This window comes from Oncorhynchus mykiss, chromosome 20 (genome assembly GCF_057628025.1).
Source record: "Oncorhynchus mykiss isolate SJ-2025 chromosome 20, ASM5762802v1, whole genome shotgun sequence".
NCBI classification, from domain to species: Eukaryota; Metazoa; Chordata; class Actinopteri; order Salmoniformes; family Salmonidae; genus Oncorhynchus; species Oncorhynchus mykiss.
The window spans coordinates 21,349,511-21,373,684 of NC_143041.1; the positions used below are offsets into that span (position 1 = coordinate 21,349,511).

Consider the following 24,174-nt stretch of genomic DNA (forward strand, 5'->3'; position numbering starts at 1 on the left):
AACAACAAGATCATTGTGAAGTTGTTGTTGATTTATGTTCCAGGCTTGTCTCCATTAGGGCAAACAATGGGAATAAAAAATATTTAAATTCTACAAATGAAAAAAAACTTTTCAGTCTGTTGCCTTTGTTTTGGTGCCTAATGAACACCGTTCTCTTTGGGCCTAATCCATTTTAATATTAATTTTCCCCATGTGTCTCTGTTCCTGGTGGTTGGACAAGCAGTGACCTGCCCAGGTGGTACGAGCAGATGCCCAAATGGAACCACCTGTTGCCTGCTGACCAGTGGCGACTATGGCTGCTGCCCCTACCTGGAGGTGAGTGGAACTGGAGCAGTACAGAGGACCCTGGGTCACATAATCTCAAGCATTTTGTTCCTACACAACAAATTGCACAATATGTGTTGCACACAGTCTGTGTAAGATACATGTGACAGACAGTTCTTAGTCTGAGTTTCAACATGAGGAAAGGGTAGCTAAAGAGAGATGGGGACATGCAGAGGTTGAGCATTTCAAAACTGATGAACTACATGTTTAATCAATGTGTATTCTGTACAGGCTGTGTGCTGTACCGACAAACTCCACTGTTGCCCTGGCAATACAACCTGTGACCTGGAGCATGATATGTGCACTTCCCCCAACACACAGACCCCACTGGCTAAGAAGACCCCTGCCATCTCCAACGATGGTGAGGCACCAACTGTTAACGCAAAATGACGCGACTAGGTTCCAGTTGAACAACGTTTACGTCACTATTTCCACAGTACATAGTTGCCATTGCACTCAGGGCAGGTCCATATACAGTGAGACTACTGCGCATGGGTATTAATAACAGAGTAATGGCACCGTAATAACAGAAATATAGGGATACTTAAAACATTAACATAATCTCCCAACTTTTCTACGGAATCACTGTGTCACCCCCCCCTCGGGACGGTTGAGCTAACGTGCACTAATGTGATTAGCATGACATTGTAAGTAACAAGAACATTTCCCAGGACATAGACATGTCTTATATGGACAGAAAGCTTAAATTCCTGTTAATTTAACTGCACTGTCCAATTTACAGTAGCTATTACAGTGAAAAAATAACATGCTATTGTTTGAAGAGTGCACAATGGCCGATTTAATTAGGGCCGATTTCAAGTTTTCATAATAATCGGTAATCGGTATTTTTGGTAACTGATTTTTTTAATTAAAAAAAATATATATTTTTTACACCTTTTATTTAACTAGGCAAGTCAGTTAAGTACACATTCTTATTTTCATTGACGGCCTAGGAATGGTGGGTTAACTGCCTTGTTCTGGGGCAGAACGACAGATTTTTACCTTGTCAGCTCGGAGATTCGTTTTTGCAAGCTTCTGGTTACTAGTCCAACGCTCTAACCACCTGCCTTACATTGCACTCCACGAGGAGCCTGTGTGGCAGGCTGACTACTTGTTACGCGAGAGCAGCAAGAAGCCAAGGTAAGTTGCTAGCTAGCATTAAACTTATCTTATAAAAAACAATCAATCTTAACATAATCACTAGTTAACTACACATGGTTGATATTACTAGTGTATCTAGCGTGTCCTGCGTTGCATATAATTGATGCGGTGCCTGTTAATTTCTCATTGAATCACAGCCTACTTCGACAAACAGGTGACGATTTAACAAGCGCATTTGCGAAAAAAGCACTGCACCAATGTACCTAACCATAAACATCAATGCCTTTCTCAAGTATATATTTTTAAACCTGCATATTTAGTTAATATTGCCTGCTAACATGAATTTCTTATAACTAGGGAAATTGTGTCATTTCTCTTGCGAAACCGTGCAAGCAGTCAGGGTATATGCAGCAGTTTGGGCCGCCTGGCTCATTGTGAACTCTGAAGTCAATTTAATCCTAACAAAGGCCGTAGTTAATTTGCCAGAATTGTACATAATTATGACATAACATTAAAGGTTGTACAATGTAACAGCAATATTTAGACTTAAGGATGCCATCCCTTAGATAAAATACGGAACGGTTCCGTATTTCACTGAAAGGATAAATGTTTTGTTTTTGAAATGATCGTTACCGGATTCGACCATTTTAATGACCAAAGGCTCGTATTTCTGTGTGTTATTATGTTATAATTAAGTCTATTATTTGATAGAGCAGTCTGACTGAGCGATGGTAGGCACCAGCAGGCTCGTAAGCATTCATTCAAACAGCACTTTTGTGCGCTTCAAGCATTGAGCTGTTTATGACTTCAAGCCTATCAACTCCCGAGATTAGGCTGGTGTAACTGATGTGAAATGGCTAGCTAGTTAGCGGGGTGCGCGCTAATAGCGTTTCAAACGTCACTCGCTCTGAGACTTGGAGTAGTTGTTCCGCTGCTTCGAGGGTGGCTGTTGTCGATGTGTTCCTGGTTCAAGCCCAGGTAGGGGCGAGGAGAGGGACGGAATGCTATACTGTTACACTGGCAATACTAAAGTGCAATAGTCAAAGGTATATGAAATACAAATCGTATAGAGCGAAATAGTCCAATAATAACTACAACCTAAGACTTCTTACCTGGGAATATTGAAGACTCATGTTAAAATGAACCACCAGCTTTCATATGTTCTCATGTTCTGAGCATGGAACTTAACCGTTAGCTTTTTTACATGGCACATATTACACTTTTACTTTCTTCTCCAACACTTTGTTTTTGCATTATTTAAACCAAATTGAACATGTTTGATTATTTATTTGAGGCCAAATTGATTTTATTGATATATTATATTAAGTTAAAATAAGTGTTCATTCAGTATTGTTGTAATTGTCATTATTACAATTAAATAAAATAAAAAATCTGCCGATTTAATCTGCTTTTTTGGTCCTCCAATAATCGGTATTGGTATAGGCGTTGAAAAATCAGTCGACCTCTAATACAAGCAGTGTGTGAGTTTGAAGTTTGGGAAGATAATTTTCACCATAAAAAAATGCACCTTTATAATAAAAGCATTACATGCATAATTGCTTTTGCAGTCAATTATGTCCCCCCCCCCCCCCCCCCCCCGCACTTATAGCCTCCTACCAAGTGTGCATTGCTGCGTTTATAATGTGAAGAAATAGCCTAATAGTTTATCAACATTTTAGGCTAAACGTTCTGATCTATTGCGTCAGCCACATTGCGTAAAAACGTTTTTGGGATGCTAGTGGTTGTATTAAGTTGGGAACTATCGCACAACTGTCCCAGACTATGTTTGGAATATTTATTTATTGAATAGAATAGGTGAACTTGGATAGTAGATTGATATAAGTAGATTGCTTTTGTTGTTCGTTAGGCCTACACATTTTGTTGGCTGACGACATGTAAATGTGGACAGTTCTTCCAATATCTTCAATATGCACCTCGGAGTTGGACAAGGACGCGCATAGTTGAGTCCCCAACGTGTCTCTTGATTTGTAGCTTGTGAGAAAGACCCGATCACGTGCTGGAGAGCCATGTGAGTGAGGTGATTCCGAGCCCAATGGCCACTGGCAGCAAAAGGCATGGCTTTTTTTAGGGTGCATTACAGCCACACAAAGGGGATGCCGCCATGAATGCTGTAGTGTGTACAGCCTGCGCAAAAAAAATAAGCAGAGCTCATGCCTTTTTTAAAGCTACCTTTTTCAAATCATCGTTAGTCGCATCATGCATCAGTGGCTTGTATGCTGTGTGTGGAAGCCAGGAGATGCTAAATGTGTTGACGTTTATTAACGGTCAATTACCATGAGACACAGTTATTGGCTTGACAGTCACCGGATGACAATTTTGACCAACATTTGTGTGAGAAGGTTAACCATTTTGTATTATTCAAGCTGCAACTTTCCATTACGGTGTGCCTTTAGGAGCACAATACCAGATGCTCCCTTTTTAGTCAGACAGTCAGCAAGCTGTTCCTTTTGAAGCCGACCACAGAATCTGCTGGATTCTCTACTTCAATACGATTGTTAATGCTACTAATCTCGAGACGAAAGTCTTTTCTCTGTGACAGACTCGGTTGACTTCACAGCATCAACTAAGGAGTAGTTGTCAGTGACACAAACTACAGGTAGAATGTGCTGTTTTGTCTCACCAGTGGTAAGCTCTGAGAACAGAGTTGCCAGAAACATGGCATTGTCAATTACATCCGCAAAAGCAAGGGTTTCTTCAGCAAGTTTGCTTCAGACAATCCTTCGGATCCTTTTTGACTGCCAATAGAAAGGTGAGAATCTTCATCCTTCACCCATTAACATGATTAGATGTCCACCTTGTGTGCCACCATCTGTAAGGTTCCCTAGCGAAGCATCACAGAAGACAACTCATTTCAGAGTCATGTTTTGGAACATGCTGAAACTTTAGTCACTTGTTGTGATATCAGTTTACAAACTACTTTGTTTGCCTCATGAATGATTTGTACAGTGGCGTGTTTTGTGTTGGATGCCAAGTTGTAGCCATCAAACATTTTTAAATCAGATCTACTTTGTTGCATCAGTATTTTTCCATCAACAATAATAAACTCAATGCCAACATAACAAAAACTATCATGCTCCTCACGGCCGACCTGAAAAACAACTTTGAGGTGTGGATTCACAGTTGTAGCAAAGGTCTGTGAGCCACCCCATGTGAAGTCATCAACATGACAGGCAAGTACTCCAGTCATGTAAGTCTTGATCAAGCCAATAGAAGACTGCAGGATCCACTTGTGACATTTTTCCACCTGTAGTCAGCACTGTTGGCTTGACTTTGTTGTACCAGTAGAGTGATGCACCTGCCAGGTCATACACACACACTTTTTTTTAGTTTGTGTTCCTTCAATCTTAGCTTCAGGCGGAGGTCAGATCTGAATATCCCTTAACCAGCTATGTTCCCTGCAAAAAATTCAGCTATGTTCCCTGCTGTCAGCAGCAATCTGAGTGACTCTGTGGTGCATGTCGGTGAGTCTTTTGGGAGTTGTTTAGCAGCCAGCTCCTCAACCTCTAGATGTGCTTTTGGCACTATTTCAAGTTAAGGATTCTTTAAGAGTACACACCCGCTTTGCTGAGACACATTTTTGGCCAATGTCTCAAATCAAACTATTTGTCACATACGCCGAATACAACAAGTGTAGACCTTACCATGAAATGCTTACTTACAAGCCCTTAACCAACAGTGCAGTTCAAGAAAGAGTTAAATAAATATTTACCAAATAAACTCAAGTAAAAAGTAACACAATAACGAGGTTGTATACAGGGGGTACTGAGTCCGTGTGCGAGGGTACGGGTTAGAGGTAATTTGTACATGTAGGTAGGGGTGAAGTGACTATGCATAGATAACAAACCGCGAGTAGCATTAGTGTACAAAACAAATGGAGGGGGGGTCAATGTAATCGTCCGGTGGCCATGTGATTTAGTTGTTCAGCAGTCTTATGGCTTAGGGGTAGAAGCTGTTAAGGAGCCTTTTGGTCCTAGACTTGGCGCTCCGGTACCACTTGCCGTGCGGTAGCAGAGAAAACAGTCTTACTTGGGTGACTGGAGTCTGATCATTTTATGGGCTTTCCTCTGACACCTCCTATTATATAGGTCCTGGATGGCAGGAAGCTTGGCCTTAGTGATGTACTGGTCCGTAGCACTACCTTCTGTAGCGAGTTATGGCCAGATGCCGAGTAGTTGCCATAGCAGGCGATGATGCAACCGGTAAGGATGCTCTTGATGGTGCAGCTGTATAACTTTTTGAGGATATGTTGACCCATGCCACATCTTTTCAGTCTCCTGAGGGGGAAAAGGTTTTGTCGTTCCCTCTTCACAACTGTCTTGGTGTGTTTGGACCATGATAGATCGTTGGTGATGTGGACATCAAGGACCTTGAAAATCTCGACCCGCTTCACTACAGCCCCGTTGATGTTAATGGGGGCTTGTTTGGCCCACTTTATTGTTGTCCACGATCAGCTCCTTTGTCTTGCTCACATTGAGGGAGAGGTTGTTGTCCTGGCACTACACTGCCATTTCTCTGACCTCCCTATAGGCTGTCTCATCATTGTCGGTGATCAGGCCTACCACTGTTGTGTCGTCAGCAAACTTAATGATGGTGTTGGAGTTGTTTGGCCACGCAGACGTAGGTGAACAGGGAGTACAGGAGGGGACTAAGTATACACCCCTGAGGGGCCCCAGTGTTGAGGATCAGTGTGGCAGACGTGTTGTTGCCTACCCTTACCACCTGGGGGTGGCCCGTCAGGAAGTCCATGATCCAGTTGCAGAGGGAGGTGTTTAGTCCCAGGGTCCTTAGCTTAGTGATGAGCTTTGTGGGCACTATAGTGTTGAACGCTGAGCTGTAGTCAATGAACAGCATTTTCACATAGGTGTTCCTTTTGTCCAGGTGGGAAAGGGCAGTGTGGAGTGTGATTACGTCATCTGTGGATCTGTTGGGGCGGTATGCGAATTGGAGTGGGTCTAGGTAATCCGGGAGGATGCTGTTGATGTGAGCCATGACCAGCCTTTCAAAGCACTTCATGGCTACTGACGTGAGTGCTATGGGGCGATAATTTAGGCAGGTTACCTTTGCTTTCTTGGGCACAGGGACTAGGGTGGTCTGCTTGAAACATGTAGGTATTACAGACTCCGTCAGGTAGAGGTTGAAAATGTCAGTGAAGACACTTGCCAGTTGGTCCGTGTATGCTTTGAGTACACGTCCTGGTAATCCATCTGGCACCGCGGCTTTGTGAATGTTGACCTGTTTTGCTCACATTGGCTACCGAGAGCATTATCACATAGTCATCCAGAACAGCTAGTGTTCTCGTGCATGCTTCAGTTTTGCTTGCCTCGATGAGAGCATAAAAGGTATTTAGCTCGTCTGTTAGGCTTGCGTCGCTGGGCAGCTCGCGTCTGGGTTTCCCTTTGTAGTCCGTAACAGTTTTCAAGCCTTGCCACATCCGACGAGCATCAGAGCCGGTGTAGTAGTATTCAATCTTAATCCTGTATTGACGCTTTGCTTGTAACTTCTTGATGCACCCATCCCGTTACCAGGATCATTTTCGTCAACATCCACTCAATTGCAGAGCGCCAAATTCAAATTAAATTACAAAAAATATTTAATTTTCATGAAATCAGAAGTGCAATATAGCAAAACACAGTTTAGCTTGTTGTTAATCCACCTGGCGTGTCAGATTTCAAAAAAGCTTTTCGACGAAAGCATACCAAGCGTTTATGTAAGGACATCTCTCAGTAGACAAAACAGTCAGAAATGCAATAGAATGAATCGCTTACCTTTGATCTCCGGATGTTTGCACTCACGAGACTCCCAGTTACACAATAAATGTTCCTTTTGTTCCATAAAGATTATTTTTATATCCAAAATACCTCCATTTGGTTGGCGCGTTATGTTCGGAAATCCACAGGCTCGAGCGGTCAAGACCGGGCAGACAAATTCCAAATGGTATCCGTAAAGTTCGTAGAAACATGTCAAACGTATTTTATAATCAATTCTCAGTTTGTTTTTGCAATATATCATCGATAATATTTTAACTGGGACTGTAGCTTCTTCAATTGGAGCATCCAATGACGCGATGTGATCTTTCTCGCTCATTTTTCAAAATAAAAGCCTGAAACTATGTCTGAAGACTGTTCACACCATGGGGAAGCCATAGGAAAAGGAATCTGGTTGATATGCCTTTTAAATGGAGCGAAGGCAGGCTATGGAACAGAGAGCTTTCAGGAAAAACAACTTCCGGGTTGGATTTTCCTCAGGGGTTCGCTTGCAATATCAGTTCTGTTAAACTCACAGACAATATTTTGACCGTTTTGGAAACTTTAGAGTTTTATCTCCTAATCTGACAATTATATGCATATTCTGGGCCTGAGAAATAGGCATTTTCATTTGGGTATGTTTTTTATCCAAATATCAAAATACTGCCCCCTACACTCAACAGGTTAATGGTTCGTCTGAGTGCATAGCATGATTTTTTTTTTTATAGGTGTCCGGATTTGTGTCCCGCTCTTTAAAAGTGGCAGCTCTAGCCTTTAGCTCGATGCGGATGTTGCCTGTAATCCATGGCTTCTGGTTGGGATATGTACGTACGGCCACTGTGGAGACGATGTCGTTGATGCACTTAGTCATTGGCTTCATCAATAAGGTGGTATACTCCAATGCCATTGGATGAATCCCGGAAAATATTCCAGTCTGTGCTAGCAATACAGTACTGTAGCGTAGCATCCGCGCCATATGACCTCTTCCGTATTGAGCAAGTCACTGGTACTTCCTGCTTTAGTTTTTGCTTGTAAGCAGGAATCAGGAGGATGGAATATTGGTCAGTTTTACCAAATGGAGGGCAAGGGATAGCTTTGAATGCATCTCTGTGGGTGGAGTAAAGCTGGTCTAGAGTTTTTATTTTTTTTATTTTATTTTTTTCCCCCCTCTCCTCTGGTTACACATGTGACATGCTGGTAAAAATTAGGTAAAACTGATTTGTTTGCCTGCATTAAAGTCCCCAGCCACTAGAAGCGCTGCTTCTGGATGAGCATTTTCTTCTTTGCTTTTATGGCCTTTATAGAGTTGGTTGAGTGCGGTCTTAGTGCCAGCATCAGTCTGTGGTGGTAAATAGACGGCTATGAATATTACAGATGAGCACTCTCTTGGTAGATAGTGTGGTCTACAGCTTATCATAAGATACTCTACCTCAGTCGAGCAATACCTCAAGACTTCTTTAACATTAGACATCGGGCACCAGCTGTTATTGACAAAAAGACACACCCCCACCCCTCGTCTTACCAGGCGTAGCTTCTCTGTAGCATCACTGTTCTGCCAGTGCATTGAAACTCCCTCCAGATTCAGAGTACTACAGGTTGTACCAGTTCTGGTGTTTTCCTTTGGCTTTTCCTGCTTGTCCAATGACGGTTGCTTTGTGTGGAATACCACTTTCTCTGGCCATTTCAGAATGGAATAACCATGTTGCCTTAACACATGTGGCTGTTGAACATTTTCCTAATTCTGAACCCTCAACAGTATTACCTTTGTCATAGTTGAAGGTCTGTGCTCCATTTCCTGTGTCAGTTTGTGTCCATATCATTGGATGCGATATCAGGTAGGTTTGTGTCTTTTTTTAATGTGTCCTCATTTTCAGTAGGAGGCTGATTCTCAGCAACAGCCCCTCCATCTTGTTGACCATTTTTACTTTCTGCAGTCTTGAGTGATGCACCCGGACAATGGTGCCTCCGTGTCTCACAAATATCACCACACCATCTTGGCCAATGACTACTCCCGGTCCTTTCCACTCATGACAGTCAACTCGTTTGTAGTACACTTTGTTTCCAGTGTCCTACTTCTCATCGGTTGGTCGAAGCTGTTTACGCAGAGCTTTGCGAATTCTCTCTGAACACTCTGCTTTAGTGAACGTGTTTCTCGTTGCATGTGGTACTGAAAGGTGCTGTCCCACCCATGCACTTTCAACACGATATCTGTGAGTGTTTTGATTGTCTTTCCAGAAGTCCATTGCTCCATAGACTGTATGCAGCAGTTGTCTTTACTTCCATGTTGAATTTCTCAGCCATTTCTCTTAGTTCCTTATTATTGAATTCTCCTCCATTGTCACTGTACAATTTATGGGAAGGGCCAGGCACACTTATCCAGGAATGAATGAAATGCTGGATGATTTCATTGGGTTTCTTTGTATTCACAATGCTTCCAACGCTGAAGCGTGTGAAGTGGTCGACAATGTGAAGGTGCCACACACTTGGTCCAAGCTCATATAGATCTACAGCCACCGTTTCATTGTATTTGGAAGCCAGTGGCAAACTAACAGTTTAGGTTTGCTGTATATTTCTGACATGTCTCACAACTTAACTATCTGCCGTAGAATGTAAATACACTCATTATTCCCAGAACTGCTGAGTCATTTCTGAAGTCTCAACTGTAGCATGTCAAAACTGTTTTGAAGTTTTAATACTTTGTTTTTCCAGTGTGTTCATGTTCTCTGGGACTGTCAATCTCCATGTGCTCTGTGTCTGTCAGAATCTCATTTTTACATGGACTCTGTGTGATGTCTTAGGCTACTATTGTGTAAACATTTTAGACAGAGGTAGTAAGTTCAAGCGTCACTGGTTGTTTAAACATCACTTCATTGTCATTTTTTTATGTCTAGTGCAGCCCCTGCCTTCTTGAGGGAAGCTTTGCTGAATAAATGAAATCAATTCAAAGTTTGTCACGTGCGCCGAATGCAACCGGTGTAGACCTTACAGTGAAATGCTTACTTACAGGCTCTAACCAACAGTGCAAAAAAAGTTATTATATGAACAATAGGTAAGTAAAGAAATAAAAACAAGGGTAAAAAAGACAGTGAAAAATAACAGTAACAAGGTTATATACAGGCACCGGTTAGTCGGGCTGATTGAGGTAGTATGTCGATATGGTTAAAGTGACTATGCATATATGATAAACAGAGTAGCAGTAGCGTAAAAGAGGGGTTGGTGGGTGACCGAGAACACAATGCAGATAGCCCGGTTAGCCAATGTGTGGGGGCACTGGTTGGCGGGCCAATTGAGGTAGTATGTACATGAATGTATAGTAAAGGCACTATGCATATACGATAAATAGAGAGTAGCTTCAGTGTAAAAGAGGGGTTGGGGGGGCACACAATGCAAATAGTCCGGGTAGCCATTTGATTACCTCTTCAGGAGTGTCTTATGGCTTGGGGGTAAAAACTGTTGAGAAGCCTTTTTGTACCGCTTGCCATGCGGTAGTAGAGAGAACAGTCTATGACTGGGGTGGCTGGGGTCTTTGACCATTTTTAGGGCCTTTCTCTGACACCGTCTGGTGTAGAGGTACTGGATGGCAGGGAGCTTATCCCCAGTGATGTGCTGGGCCGTACGCACTACCCTCTGTAGTGCCTTGCGGTCACAGGCCGAGCTATTGCCATACCAGGCAGTGATGCAATAGTAAGGGGATATCTGCAGGGACCACCTATGTTTCAATGTGACTCTTGGTCAGACCCATTTTTGCTGGTATCTTGACTCTGTTGGTAGAATGGACGATTCTCCCATATCCACATTTGAACGCTCTGTTGCTTGGTGTGTCAATCATATTTTGTACTCCTTTCATATTTAGTTATTTGACATAGCTAGCAAGGCATTTTGCACCACACACTGTGCTTGTATATGCAGTATCAATCACAGCAGATCCTAAGGATTCAACTATGAAGAGCTCTGTATTAGAAGCAGATTTGTTTGAAAACAGTGTAATGTTACACTGCTCTCTGTTTACATTTTCCTCTGTTAGTTTAACTTCATTTTTATGAGGACAGTCTTTAACCCAATGGTAAGTGCTTTGACAAATAGAAAATGTTGAGGTCCTTCCATGTCTGTCCAGTGGATTTGTGCCGGGCAATGGCGCCAACTCTTTCTCCCTAACATCCAGGTAGTATCTAGCAACTTGAAAATGAACACTGCATCCGAGAGAACCATGTCTGTCTTGCGCATCCTATTGTAAGCAATTATGTAGTCTGTCATTGCAACTGAAATGTCTCTAACACTGCCAGTTTTTAATATTCTATGTAGGCACTGTCTTTCTCTTTAAGAAACACAGGCCCAGTGCTCTGATCAAAGTTCACACACCGTCATCCTTGTTCAAATCCTCCAGGGATATTTCCAGTTCTGTGTCTCTCGCTCTTCCCTTGAGCGATAATACCACTGCAAGTACTCTCTTTTTGTCGTCCAGGTTAGTTACCCGTGTCCAGATTCCAATTACACTGTTCATACACTTTCATACGACCTCTTCTTGTCGAAGCGAGGTGTCACATTGTAGCACCGGGATAACATAAATACATGGATAATTTAAAAATATATATTTCACCTTTTATTTAACCAGGTAGGCCAAGTTCTCATTTACAACTGTGACCTGGCCAAGATAAAGCAAAGCAGTGTGACAAAAACAACAGTTACACATTAACAAATGTACAGTCAATAACACAATAGAAAAATCTATGTACAGTGTGTGCAAATATAGGGAGGTAAGGCAATAAATAGGCCATGGAGGTGAAATAATTACAATTTACCATTTTAAAACATGAACTTAACAACAACCGCTTCTCCCCCTAATCCCTGGCTACTGAATGTTACTAATTGATTTTGTAGTGTAAACCTGTAATTTTCCAGCTGAATCGGTGGTTATGCAGTCTTGTAGTCCTCTAAGAAAAGAATAAGAATTATGTTGATATTTATTTATCATTTTTAATGTGCATCTCTTTTTAGTGGATTGCCCAGACAAGGTGTCATCGTGTCCTGATGAGACCACTTGCTGCCTGTTGGGGGATAGGAGCTATGGCTGCTGCCCTATGCCAAGTGTGAGTCATCTGCTCTCAACCCAATAACTCACCACACATCCATATTCAGCTGCCAGGAAATATCAGCTCCTGCAGGATTCAGCTGTATCAAGACCCCTCTTGCTCTCCTCAGGCTGTGTGTTGTCCGGACCACCTCCACTGCTGTCCTGGGGGAACCACCTGTGACCTGGAACGGAGCACCTGTGTGTCTAAACACGGCCAAACTTCCATGGCTGTCAAATTCCCCGCCACATTGACCACGACATCCCTACAAAGCACCGGTCAGAGACAAAGTTACACATCAAACATTGGCGCATGATGTTAACATCGATTTGCAACAGACCCAGAGTGGGGATATATTCAAGATGAAAAGTTGCATAGCGACAGAAGTGTAATGTCCAAACATTTAACATGTGAATGTGTGCGCTCTATGCCCTTCAGTCAATGCTGTGCCCTGCAACGACTCTGTGGCCTGCGCTGATGGAACCACGTGCTGTAAATTACTAAATGGAGATTGGGCCTGCTGCCCCTTACCCAAGGTACTGTAAACAATTTGTGTATGTGTGTGTCAGCCATAATTCCTGCCACACTTGACAGTAGTGCTCAGCCCTTGAGATCCTGACCTGATTTATTAGGTTCATTTATCAATGTTGAAAGTGAGTGCCGCTCTTTTTTTCAGTCAGTGGTGTTACATCTGTCTTGTAGCATTACAGATATGAGAACAGAAACACTGTAGACTCCCCCCCCGCGCCCCCCCGCCCTCACTTGACTTCCCTCTAGGCTGTGTGTTGTGATGACCACCTCCACTGCTGCCCCCACGGGACCATCTGTAACCTGGCAGAGAGTACGTGTGATGACCCCACTTCGGGCTCTGCCCTGGTACCCATGCTGGACAAGGAGCCCGCCTTTAGCTATGTGTCGCAGGAGGAGCCGCTGCCCAACAGCATATGTGACAAATCCACGTCGTGCCCGGGCAAATCCACGTGCTGCAAGACCACCACAGGAAACTGGGCATGCTGCCCCCTGCCCAATGTATGAACTTTTCCACATTTACCCCCCTCTCCCCCACTGACTTATTTGCTAAGTCCAGTCCTTGTTAAGAGTCTAACCTTTTAGTTCACTTTAGGTAACTTTACCTCCGGTTGTATTTGATTAAATGACGTCCATGTTAAATTACATTCCTAAAGTGACTGGATTTGAATTGACTAATTGGGAAACCGCTACTGTCCCTGGTACAGTCACTCCAAGTGGTGCTAATTTGAGACACTTATGAATAGTCCTTGTTTCCAATCATCTCGGCGAGTCATTTTAATTAAATCCGAGGCATATAAGCATCACGTTTATAGCCTAAAGGTAGCCTAGCTGTTGTATCAGTAATAACAACTCCATGCATTCTCTGTGGCCCTCAGGCAGTGTGTTGCGATGACCACCTCCACTGCTGCCCCCACGGCACTGTGTGTAACCTGGAGGCCAGTACTTGCGATGACCCCTCAGGCTTCAACATGCCGTGGGTCACCAAGGTGGCAGCACTCACCACGCAGGCACAACTGGCCACTGAGAAGTGTGACGAACAGACCATGTGCCCCGGGGGCACCACCTGCTGCAGACAGAACTCAGGACAGTGGGCATGCTGTCCTCTACCTCATGTGAGTTAATTTTTTTCCCCCATCTGGTGGTTTAAATAACGATCTTACCGTTCAATTGGCGACAGATTTTCATGCGAATATTCTCAAATCCGCATAAAAAAGTATGTATGTACAGTTGAAGTCGGAAGTTTACATACACCTTAGCCACCTTACACCTCAGTTTTTCACAATTCCTGACATTTAATCCTAGTAAAAATTCCCTGTCTTAGGTCAGTTAGGATCACCACTATTTTAAGAATGTGAAATGTCAGAATAATAGTAGAGATTTATTTCAGCTTTATTTCTTTCATCACATTCCCAGTGGGTCAGAAGTTTTACACACACTCAATTAGTATTTGGTAGCATTGCCTTTAAATGTTTAACTTGGGTCAAATGTTTCGGGTAGCCTTCCACAAGCTTCCCACAATAAGTTGGGTGAATTTTGGCCCATTCCTCCTGACAGAGCTGGTGTAACTGAGTCAGGTTTGTAGGCCTCCTTGCTCGTACACGCTTTTTCAGTTCTGCCCACAAATGTTCTATAGGTTGAGGTCAGGGCTTTGTGATGGTCACTCCAATACCTTGACCTTGTTGTTCTTAAGCCATTTTGCCATAACTTTGGAAGTATGCTTGGAGCCGTGGCCCATTTGGAAGACCCATTTGCGACCAAGCTTTAATCTTCCTGACTGATGTCTTGAGATGTTGCTTCAATATATCCACATATTTTTCCTACCTCATGCAGCCATCTATTTTGTGAAGTGCACCAGTCCCTCTTGCAGCAAAGTACCCCCACAACATGATGCTGCCACCCCTGTGCTTCACAGTTGGGATGGTGTTCTTTGGCTTGCAAGCCTCCCTATTTTCCTCCAAACATAACGATGGTCATTATGGCCAAACGGTTCTGTTTTTGTTTCATCAGACCAGAGGACATTTCTCTAAAAAGTACGATCTTTGTCGCCATGTGCAGTTGCAAACCGTAGTCTGGCTTTTTATGTTGGTTTTGGAGCAGTGGCTTCTTCCTTGCTAAGCGGCCTTTCAGGTTATGTCAATATAGGACTCGTTTTACTCTGGATATAGATACTTTTGCACCTGTTTCCTCCAGCATCTTCACAAGGTCCTTTGCTGTTGTTCTGGGATTGATCTGCACTTTTCGCACCTAAGTACGTTCATCTCTAGGAGACAGAACGCGTCTCCTTCCTGAGCGGTAAGACGGCTGCGTGGTCCCATGGTGTTTATACTTGCGTACTATTGTTTGTAACGATGAACGTGGTACCTTCAGGCGTTTGGAAATTGCTCCCAAGGATGAACCAGACTTGTGGAGGTCTCCAATTTTTTTTCTGAGGTCTTGGCTGATTTCTTTTGATTTTCCCATGATGTCAAGCAAAGAGTCCCTGAGTTTGAAGGTAGGCCTTGAAATACATCCACAGGTACACCTCCAATTGACTCAAATGATGTCAATTAGCCCATCAGAAGCTTCTAAAGCCATGACATCATTTTCTGGAATTTTCTGGGTGTTTAAAGGCACAGTCAACTTAGTGCATATAAACTTCTGACCCACTGGAATTGTGATAGTGAAATAATCTGTCTGTAAACTATTTGCAAAAATGCACTAAGTAGATGTCCTAACCGACTTGCCAAAACTATAGTTTGTCAACAAGACATTTGTGGAGTGGTTGGAAAATGAGTTTTAATGACTCCAACCTATGTTAATGTAAACTGTCAGACTTCGTATGTATGTATGTATGTATGTATGTATGTATGTATGTATGTATGTATGTATGTATGTATGTATGTATTAAATGGGTTTCCATTGCATTTAACTATTTTGGTTCTCTCACAAAAAGTGTTTTATATAGCGAGTGTGCCCACTCTGGTAATGGCACGTCCGTTCCAGTCAACAGCGCACAGATACACGTATAGCCCACATGAGATTTATTATGGACGAAAGAGCGCAATAATTTTTGTTTGCCAAACTGCAGCCAAGCATCGATGATCATGTTACCAGAATAACACCCTCAATATTTATTGGAAAGGAACATCAAGCTCATCACCTTGCACTTTCACCACCCTGTGAAGTTCACCATAACTTAATCTGTAGCCTAATAAACTGCATGCTTTCCCGACGAGCCGTAGTGGGAGGACCACACATGTCATCTCCTGACTCCAAGTTTACTCTGATATGATGTTTATTATATCAATATTTGCACAGAAGTTTATTGAAAAATGCATTTTCCACCAGGCCTGTCATGACATTTATGTGCTTTACTCTCAAAAAGGTTGGCTGGAAACCTGGTTAAGGACTCTATTCGTAGACTGAGATTAATTGAAGAGTTATGTATAATTCTGAAGGAACTTTTGTTTTACGACTTGGCTCTGGGTGTGTATTACAGAAACATAACTTATGTTTTTGCAATTTAAGACACCATATACTGTAGATAAGGGCCCATATTCATAAACCGTCTCAGGAGGCTGCTGAGTGGAGGACGGCTCCTAATAATGGCCGGAGTGAATGGAATGCCATCAAACGCATGGTTTCCATGTGTTTGCTGTATTTGATACCATTCTATTCCGCTCCAGCCATTACCACGAGCCCGTCCTCCCCAATTAAGGTGCCACAAACCTCCTGTGGGCTCAGCAGGCCTCTTTGTGAATACCAGCCTCGATTTTTGGTGACCGCAAAACAAGGGCTCTTAACTCAGGAATTTGAAATAATGTTATTGTTGCCCCTTAGGCGGTGTGCTGCGACGACCATGAGCACTGCTGCCCTAAAGGCTACACGTGTAACATGGCCGAGCAGACCTGTGACAAAGCCGGGACCCTCAGCTTGCCCTGGATCCCCAGGGTGCCAGCCCTGCTCCTGCACAGAGTGCTTCCTCAGGCCATTGCCCCCTCCTTCCCCCTAGCCAAGAACATGTGTGACCCCCACACCAGCTGTCCCAAATATACCACCTGCTGCTTCATGAACAAGGCTGGCAAGTGGGGATGCTGCCCCCTGCCAAAGGTAAGTAGGCTACACTGGGGACTTAGGCCGTGGCAACTTTTCAAGATATTATTATGATGATGATGAACAAAGCAGTGGCAATGTAACAGAATTTGCAGCTGAAATTATAGTGATTATACAGTAGTCATCTCTGTATGACCTCTATGTAAATGGTCTGCTCCTCCCCAGGCGGTGTGCTGTGCCAACGGAGACCACTGCTGCCCCAGCGGCTACAGCTGTGATGGCCACAAGACCTCCTGCACTAAGGGCCCCCTGACCATTCCCTGGTACCGCAAAGTGAAGGCCCTGACTGAGGGAGCCATGTTGAAAGACGTAAAGTGTGACGACAAGAGCAGCTGTGCCTCGGGGGCCACCTGCTGCAAGCTGCCCACAGGCGAATGGGGCTGCTGTCCCCTGGTCAAGGTGTGTCTCCATTGAGAATGGATTGGATTTATATACAGTGCATTCGTTCAGTATTCGGACCCCTTGAGTTTTTCCACATTGTTACGTTAGCCTTATTCTAAAATGGATTAAATTGTTTTTTCCCCCTCTCAATCTACAGACATTATTATTATTATTATTATTATTATTGTCTGTAGTGACGAAGCAAAAAGTAGATTTTTTTTAAATTGAACTTTTAGCAAATGTATAAAAAATATGTTTATCACAAGTATTCAGACCCTTTACTCAGTACTTTGTTGAAGCAGCGATTAAATCCTTGAGTCTTTTTGGTTGTGACGCTACAAGCTTGGCACACCTGTATTTGGAGAGTTTCTCCCATTCTTCCCTGCAGATCCTTTCAAGCTCTGTCAGGTTGGATGGGGAGTTTCGCTGCACAGCTATTTTCCGGCCTCTCCAGAGATGTTAGATCAGGTTCAAGTCCAGGCTCTGGCTGGGCCACTCAAGGACATTCATAGATTTGTCCCGAAGCCACTCCTGCGTTGTCTAGGCTGTGTGCTTAGGGTCATTGTCCTGTTGGAAGGTGAACCTTCGCCCCAGTCTGAGGTCCTGAGCGCTCTGAACCAGATTTTCATCAAGGATCTCTCTGTACTTTGCTCCCTGTTCATCTTTGCCTCGATCCTGACTAGTCTCGCAGTCCCTGCTGCTGAAAAACATACCCAACAACAGTCCAATCAATTGAATTTACCACATGTGGACTCTAATGAAGTTGTAGAAACATCTTAAGAATGGTTCATGGAAACCGGATGCACCTGAGATCAATTTCGAGTCTCATAGCAAAGACAATACTTACCGTAAATAAGTTATCAGTTTTAAAAATATATATTTTTGCAAAAAAATCTAAACCTGTCGTCATTATGGGGTATTGTGTGTACCGTAGATTGATGAGGAAAAATGGAATCCATTTTGGAGTAAGGCTGTAATGTAACAAAATGTGGAAAAGGGGAAGGGGTCTGACTACTTCCCCGTTTCGCCTCACAGATACATCTTGTTGACTCTCTCCTTATCGTCCCCAATCTGCAGGCTGTTTGCTGTACAGACCATGAGCACTGCTGCCCCCAAGGCTACAGCTGCAACATGCAGACTGGGACCTGTGAGAAACTGGTAGAGGCTATACTCCTCCGTACGGTGCCCCTGACAAAGGTAGCAGAGTCCCAGCAGAGGGCAGCAGAGATGAGTATAGATGTGACTTGTGACAGCACTGGAGAGTACAGCTGTCCCAAACTGGAAACCTGCTGCAAGACTTCACCCACGGAATGGTCCTGCTGCCCTGCACCAAAGGTAGTGAAACGGCTACTTGGAATGAAAATCCTAACTTGAAATAATGAACTTTGACTTTGGATGTAGATGAGAAATGTGTGTACATTTGACAAGTTGAGATGTTCTTTAATCAACTCCATATTTGGTACATAAAGGAAATGTAGCCTTTTATTTTTTTGTAAGGATGCGCGACCAGATCGAACTGCCCTGTCCCCCAGGACACCTCTTCCCCATATATAAACAACCTTAAAACGTTCTGTACATTTGTTACTTTACCCACTTTTTATTATTTTGTTTAACATAGCAGCTGCTTCCCCCCTTCATGATGTAGAAGTACTATTTCGTGAGTGACTTAGAGCCGATGGTGTGAATAAGCTAGCAAATCTGTATTTTGTTTCAATCAAACCACATAGTGGTGTGCACTGAGTTTTGGCTGCATGAAAGAGAAATCGGCACATGACCACAGTCCTCCTAAAATCGCATAAGGAATCGCCTGATGTCTGTCTAACATAAGCGTTATGCTATGCTGTTATATTGGTATTTGATATTAATTAGTCATCAAGTGATCTCGTGAGACATTGATTCAACTTTTCTCCCAATTTATTGAAACTTTGCTCCGACTTATTGAAACCAGTAACATTCTGAGAAGTGGCATGGCGTCGTTCCGTACGCTCCAGCTGCACTACACTCCTGCCTATATGTCAACATACTTAGTCTACATGTAACGTGTAGCCTACACTGTCTACACGATGCATTGAGGCAAAGCCATCGGCATTTCAACCATAACTAACATTCAATTTACTGCGCATCTCAATGATCATGCAACACTGCACGATTTGATGGTCAGCACATCATTTGAAATTCATTCAAATGACTGCCCCTAAGACACAAGTTCAAGGCCAACTGTGGTACTGCAGACATTGTTAGCAGAAAAAAGGATCCCTGTTATAGTGAATGGAAAAACGTCAATCTTCGTGGTCAATTGTATGAATAAAAAATATCCACCAGATGCATGAACGGATTATTTTAAAATCACACACAGAAAAGGTGTTATACCATTTGGTATTCAAACTTTTTCAGCAGGGATACTTTCTTTCCCATCAGAATTGCTCAGAACCCAATTTGTTTTTCATCACCCCACACCAAATATGACAATCTTAAAATCATTACATTTCTATTGTTACGTCAAATAATACTTCAATTCATTACATCTCTTATCCAAATGAAAAGAAACCAATTAATACATTTACTCTAACATATTTTTCTTATTATTTTTCAAACAAAATTCTTCCCATACAATCTGTACTCAATTTTTGGGTTAAAAAAACATTTGTTGTATTTTTTTGGGTGATCCCACTGCAGTTCCCCCGACTTTGAATACAAGGGTGTTATACCGATAATTGAGTTGCTCATGGCATCCTGCAGTACTCTAGTCTGCCTTCAATTTAAGTTACTCAATGAGGGGGCAGGACTGAGCTAGCCTGCAACTTCTCTTCCTGGAGTAGCTCAAACTGCGCATGTTAGGTTTCCATGAGACATCATCTTAACCAACTTTATGGGGTTAGTGAGAACGGTGGGGTTAGTGAGAACAGGAAAGGAGGGGGAAGCGGCAGCTACAGTGCCTTCCGAAAGTATTCGGCCCCCTTGAACTTTGCGACCTTTTGCCACATTTCAGGCTTCAAACATAAAGATATAAAACTGTATTTTTTTGTGAAGAATCAACAACAAGTGGGACACAATCATGAAGTGGAACGACATTTATTGGATATTTCAAACTTTTTTAACAAATCAAAAACTGAAAAATTGGGCGTGCAAAATTATTCAGCCCCCTTAAGTTAATACTTTGTAGCGCCACCTTTTGCTGCGATTACAGCTGTAAGTCGCTTGGGGTATGTCTCTATCAGTTTTGCACATCGAGAGACTGAAATTTTTTCCCATTCCTCCTTGCAAAACAGCTCGAGCTCAGTGAGGTTGGATGGAGACCATTTGTGAACAGCAGTTTTCAGTTCTTTCCACAGATTCTCAATTGTATTCAGGTCTGGACTTTGACTTGGCCATTCTAACACCTGGATATGTTTATTTTTGAACCATTCCATTGTATATTTTGCTTTATGTTTTGGATCATTGTCTTGTTGGAAGACAAATCTCCGTCCTAGTCTCAGGTCTTTTGCAGACTCCATCAGGTTTTCTTCCAGAATGGTCCTGTATTTGGCTCCATCCATCTTCCCATCAATTTTAACCATCTTCCCTGTCCCTGCTGAAGAAAAGCAGGCCCAAACCATGATGCTGCCACCACCATGTTTGACAGTGGGGATGGTGTGTTCAGGGGGATGAGCTGTGTTGCTTTTACGCCAAACATGACGTCTTGCGTTGTTGCCAAAAAGTTCAATTTTGGTTTCATCTGACCAGAGCACCTTCTTCCACATGTTTGGTGTGTCTCCCAGGTGGCTTGTGGCAAACTTTAAACAATACTTTTTATGGATATCTTTAAGAAATGGCTTTCTTCTTGCCACTCTTCCATAAAGGCCAGATTTGTGCAATATATGACTGATTGTTGTCCTATGGACAGAGTCTCCCACCTCAGCTGTAGATCTCTGCAGTTCATCCAGAGTGATCATGGGCCTCTTGGCTGCATCTCTGATCAGTCTTCTCCTTGTATGAGCTGAAAGTTTAGAGGGACGGCCAGGTCTTGGTAGATTTGCAGTGGTCTCATACTCCTTCCATTTCAATATTATCGCTTGCACAGTGCTCATTGGGATGTTTAAAGCTTGGGAAATCTTTTTGTATCCAAATCCGGCTTTAAACTTCTTCACAACAGTATCTCGGACCTGCCTGGTGTGTTCCTTGTTCTTCATGATGCTCTCTGCGCTTTTAACGGACCTCTGAGACTATCACAGTGCAGGTGCATTTATACAGAGACTTGATTACACACAGGTGGATTGTATTTATCATCATTAGTCATTTAGGTCAACATTGGATCATTCAGAGATCCTCACTGAACTTCTGGAGAGAGTTTGCTGCACTGAAAGTAAAGGGGCTGAATAATTTTGCACGTCCAATTTTTCAGTTTTTGATTTGTTAAAAACGTTTGAAATATCCAATAAATGTCGTTCCACTTCATGATTGTGTCCCACTTGATGTTGATTCTTCACAAAAAAATACAGTTTTATATCTTTATGTTTGAAGCCTGAAATGTGGCAAAAGGTCGCAAAGTTCAAGGGGGCCGAATACTTTCGCAAGGCACTGTATGTAAAATAATTGTGCATAAAGTAGCAAATGCACGGAAGGTTGTTTAGCCATCAGAAAGAGACGTCAGAGTCTGGTGATGCTGTATTTTTTTTTTTATATATTCAAATGACCCCATCACTTCCATTGATTGTTAGGTTGGGGTGGCTAAAGTTAGTTGAAGTTTGGTGGCTGTTTTAAAGAACATAACCATGGATTATTTTCTACTGATCCATCAATTTGTAAAATCCTGAACTAATCCTTTAAACTCGCTTTCTCTTCACAGGCCATATGCTGCGCGGACACCAGGCACTGCTGCCCCGTGGGATACACATGTGACCTGGAGCGGGGAGGCTGCTCCCAGCAGGCTGAGTTGACCTGGGACATGTTCTACAGCCACGACAAAAAGAGGGACTTTGTTCCGTTTTGACTGAGCTAAAATCGGGAAGCACTGATTTGGACTCTGAGCCAATCAGGATGCAGCACTGATCTGATGTCCCTCACTCCAGCACACAACCTAACCTGCAGCACATTCCATAAGAGGAACAAACAACCTAATGGAAACTGGACAAGGGACAGGAGATTTATTTTGTATGTTTTTTTTTGTTGTAAGTGATTTAATTTGGTTCAATTGGGGTAGAACAGGAAATAGAAATGGTTGGAAGTAGAGAATTCAGCATCTCCACCCAATGGCCATCCCAAAGTTTTTTTTTTTTTTTTAAGCAGCTAGCTTGTAGGTTTGTTTCAATGTCTTTACGCTTAGTTACTACTGCCCCATATGCCATTTTCTCTATGCAAATGAGAAACATGAATGTATTATAGTCTCTTGGAACAAGAATTATTATTCTCCAGAATAAACCTGCTTTAAGATGTATCAAAAATGTGGTATATTACAAACTCTTTCAAGAACACAGCTACATAGTATAATAAAGCTTATTATCATGTTTCATTGCTGCAGGCACAACCTAGCATTAGTAAGTGAGCGTTAGTATATCGTTCTTTCTCGAAGCACTACAGAGCCATTGATCAGCCGACTGAGTGTTACTTTGATAGACATTTTTGCTCGATTTTTATGTATGTTTTGCCCTCTGGCCTGGGTTCATCACTTTCTGTGAACATCAAAATGGTCCAGCCTCTGACAGTTTTCTGTCATTAAAATAAAAATACTGTCACTCAAACCCCTTAAGTCAAAGCCATTTTTTTTCTTGATGTCATAATACCCATTGTTGATCATCTTGATTTTCAGTATAGGAATTGTGGTGCTTGAACAGGTGATGGGGAAGTGAATCCAGTACATAGGAATTGTAAGATTGGTTAGTACAATGTTAGTTGATATCAAAATTGATACTAAGCACTCTGTTCTACCAGCCGTAGTAATGGTAACCAGTAGTAATACTTTGAAAGTCAATGCAAACAATACCAGTTAGCACATAACTCTCATCCCATTCCCGACTAACGTCCAAAATTTGTATCTGTACTCTAGTTTTGGATTTGTTTTTTTTTACATGAATGTCATGTTAAATGAAGGACATGTTTTTTGGTTAATTATAGTTTCCTTATCAAATATTTTATCTTATGAAGGGGAGTTGTGTGTCACTGAGGTGAAATAAAATTGTTTCAAATATTTCAGTTTTCGTTCTTCGGTAGGGAAAACCATTTTGTGTTGAGCTGCACTATAGTACAATAATAAATAATGGATGAGTCATGTTTTTGTCTGACTCTGGGCGGCTATGGTTTATGGATATACCCTAGGGGAGGATGCTGAACTTTCTATGCACTTCTGCCCCCCCCTCGATTCCAGGCTGTATCACAACCGGACGTGATTGGGAGTCCCATAGGGCGGCTCACAATTGGCCCAGCATAGTTAGGGTTTGGCCGGGGTAGGCCGTCATTGTAAATAAGAATTTGTTCTTAACTGACTTGCCTAGTTAAAATATTAGTGTGTATCCCAAACTGTTTGGATGCTACAGACATAAGTTGGCAGATTTTTGGGATGTTTTGGTCTGCCAAACACCACTTTTAGCTCTGCTATCCTTCACCGCAAATGAGGATGGCCAAAATCGGCAGGTGCGGTGGATTGAGCCGCAGCCCATGCAACAACAAAAAAACATCTAGCTTATTAAAGAGCCACCGAACCCGCCAATTGGCATGCGTTTCTTTTGCTAATAACATCTTTAAATCTCAGGTTTGGTGCAGTATTTCGCAAGTGAAAAATGTGCAACGTGTTTTATGTAAACAGGCTGCTGGCCAGGTCTATCAGTCTATGCTATTGGATAGAGAGCAATCACTGCAGCTGTTCACACCATATTATTGGGGATATGTACAGTGCCCTCAAAGTATTCAAAGCCATTGACTTTTTCCACATTATGTTA

General features: G+C 42.6%; 1 protein-coding gene across 2 annotated transcripts in view; it reads left to right on the forward strand.

The window, feature by feature from the left end:
- The window catches only part of LOC110499061 (progranulin), a 32,053-nt gene extending 8,627 nt beyond the window's left edge, over positions 1-23,426 (forward strand). The window contains exons 7-17 of one of the 2 annotated variants that reach the window (XM_021575936.3): positions 224-315; positions 556-685; positions 12,186-12,277; positions 12,390-12,537; positions 12,698-12,795; positions 13,037-13,288; positions 13,666-13,902; positions 16,610-16,879; positions 17,048-17,281; positions 18,341-18,598; positions 22,089-23,426. In XM_021575936.3, the coding sequence (XP_021431611.3) occupies positions 224-315; positions 556-685; positions 12,186-12,277; positions 12,390-12,537; positions 12,698-12,795; positions 13,037-13,288; positions 13,666-13,902; positions 16,610-16,879; positions 17,048-17,281; positions 18,341-18,598; positions 22,089-22,232 (1,955 nt within the window). In that variant the 3' untranslated portion in view covers positions 22,233-23,426. Of the gene's footprint in view, positions 1-220; positions 316-555; positions 686-12,185; positions 12,278-12,389; positions 12,538-12,697; positions 12,796-13,036; positions 13,289-13,665; positions 13,903-16,609; positions 16,880-17,047; positions 17,282-18,340; positions 18,599-22,088 lie in introns of both variants that reach the window. The other variant, XM_021575935.3, reaches the window with a different exon arrangement.
- The last annotated feature ends 748 nt before the right edge of the window (positions 23,427-24,174 follow it).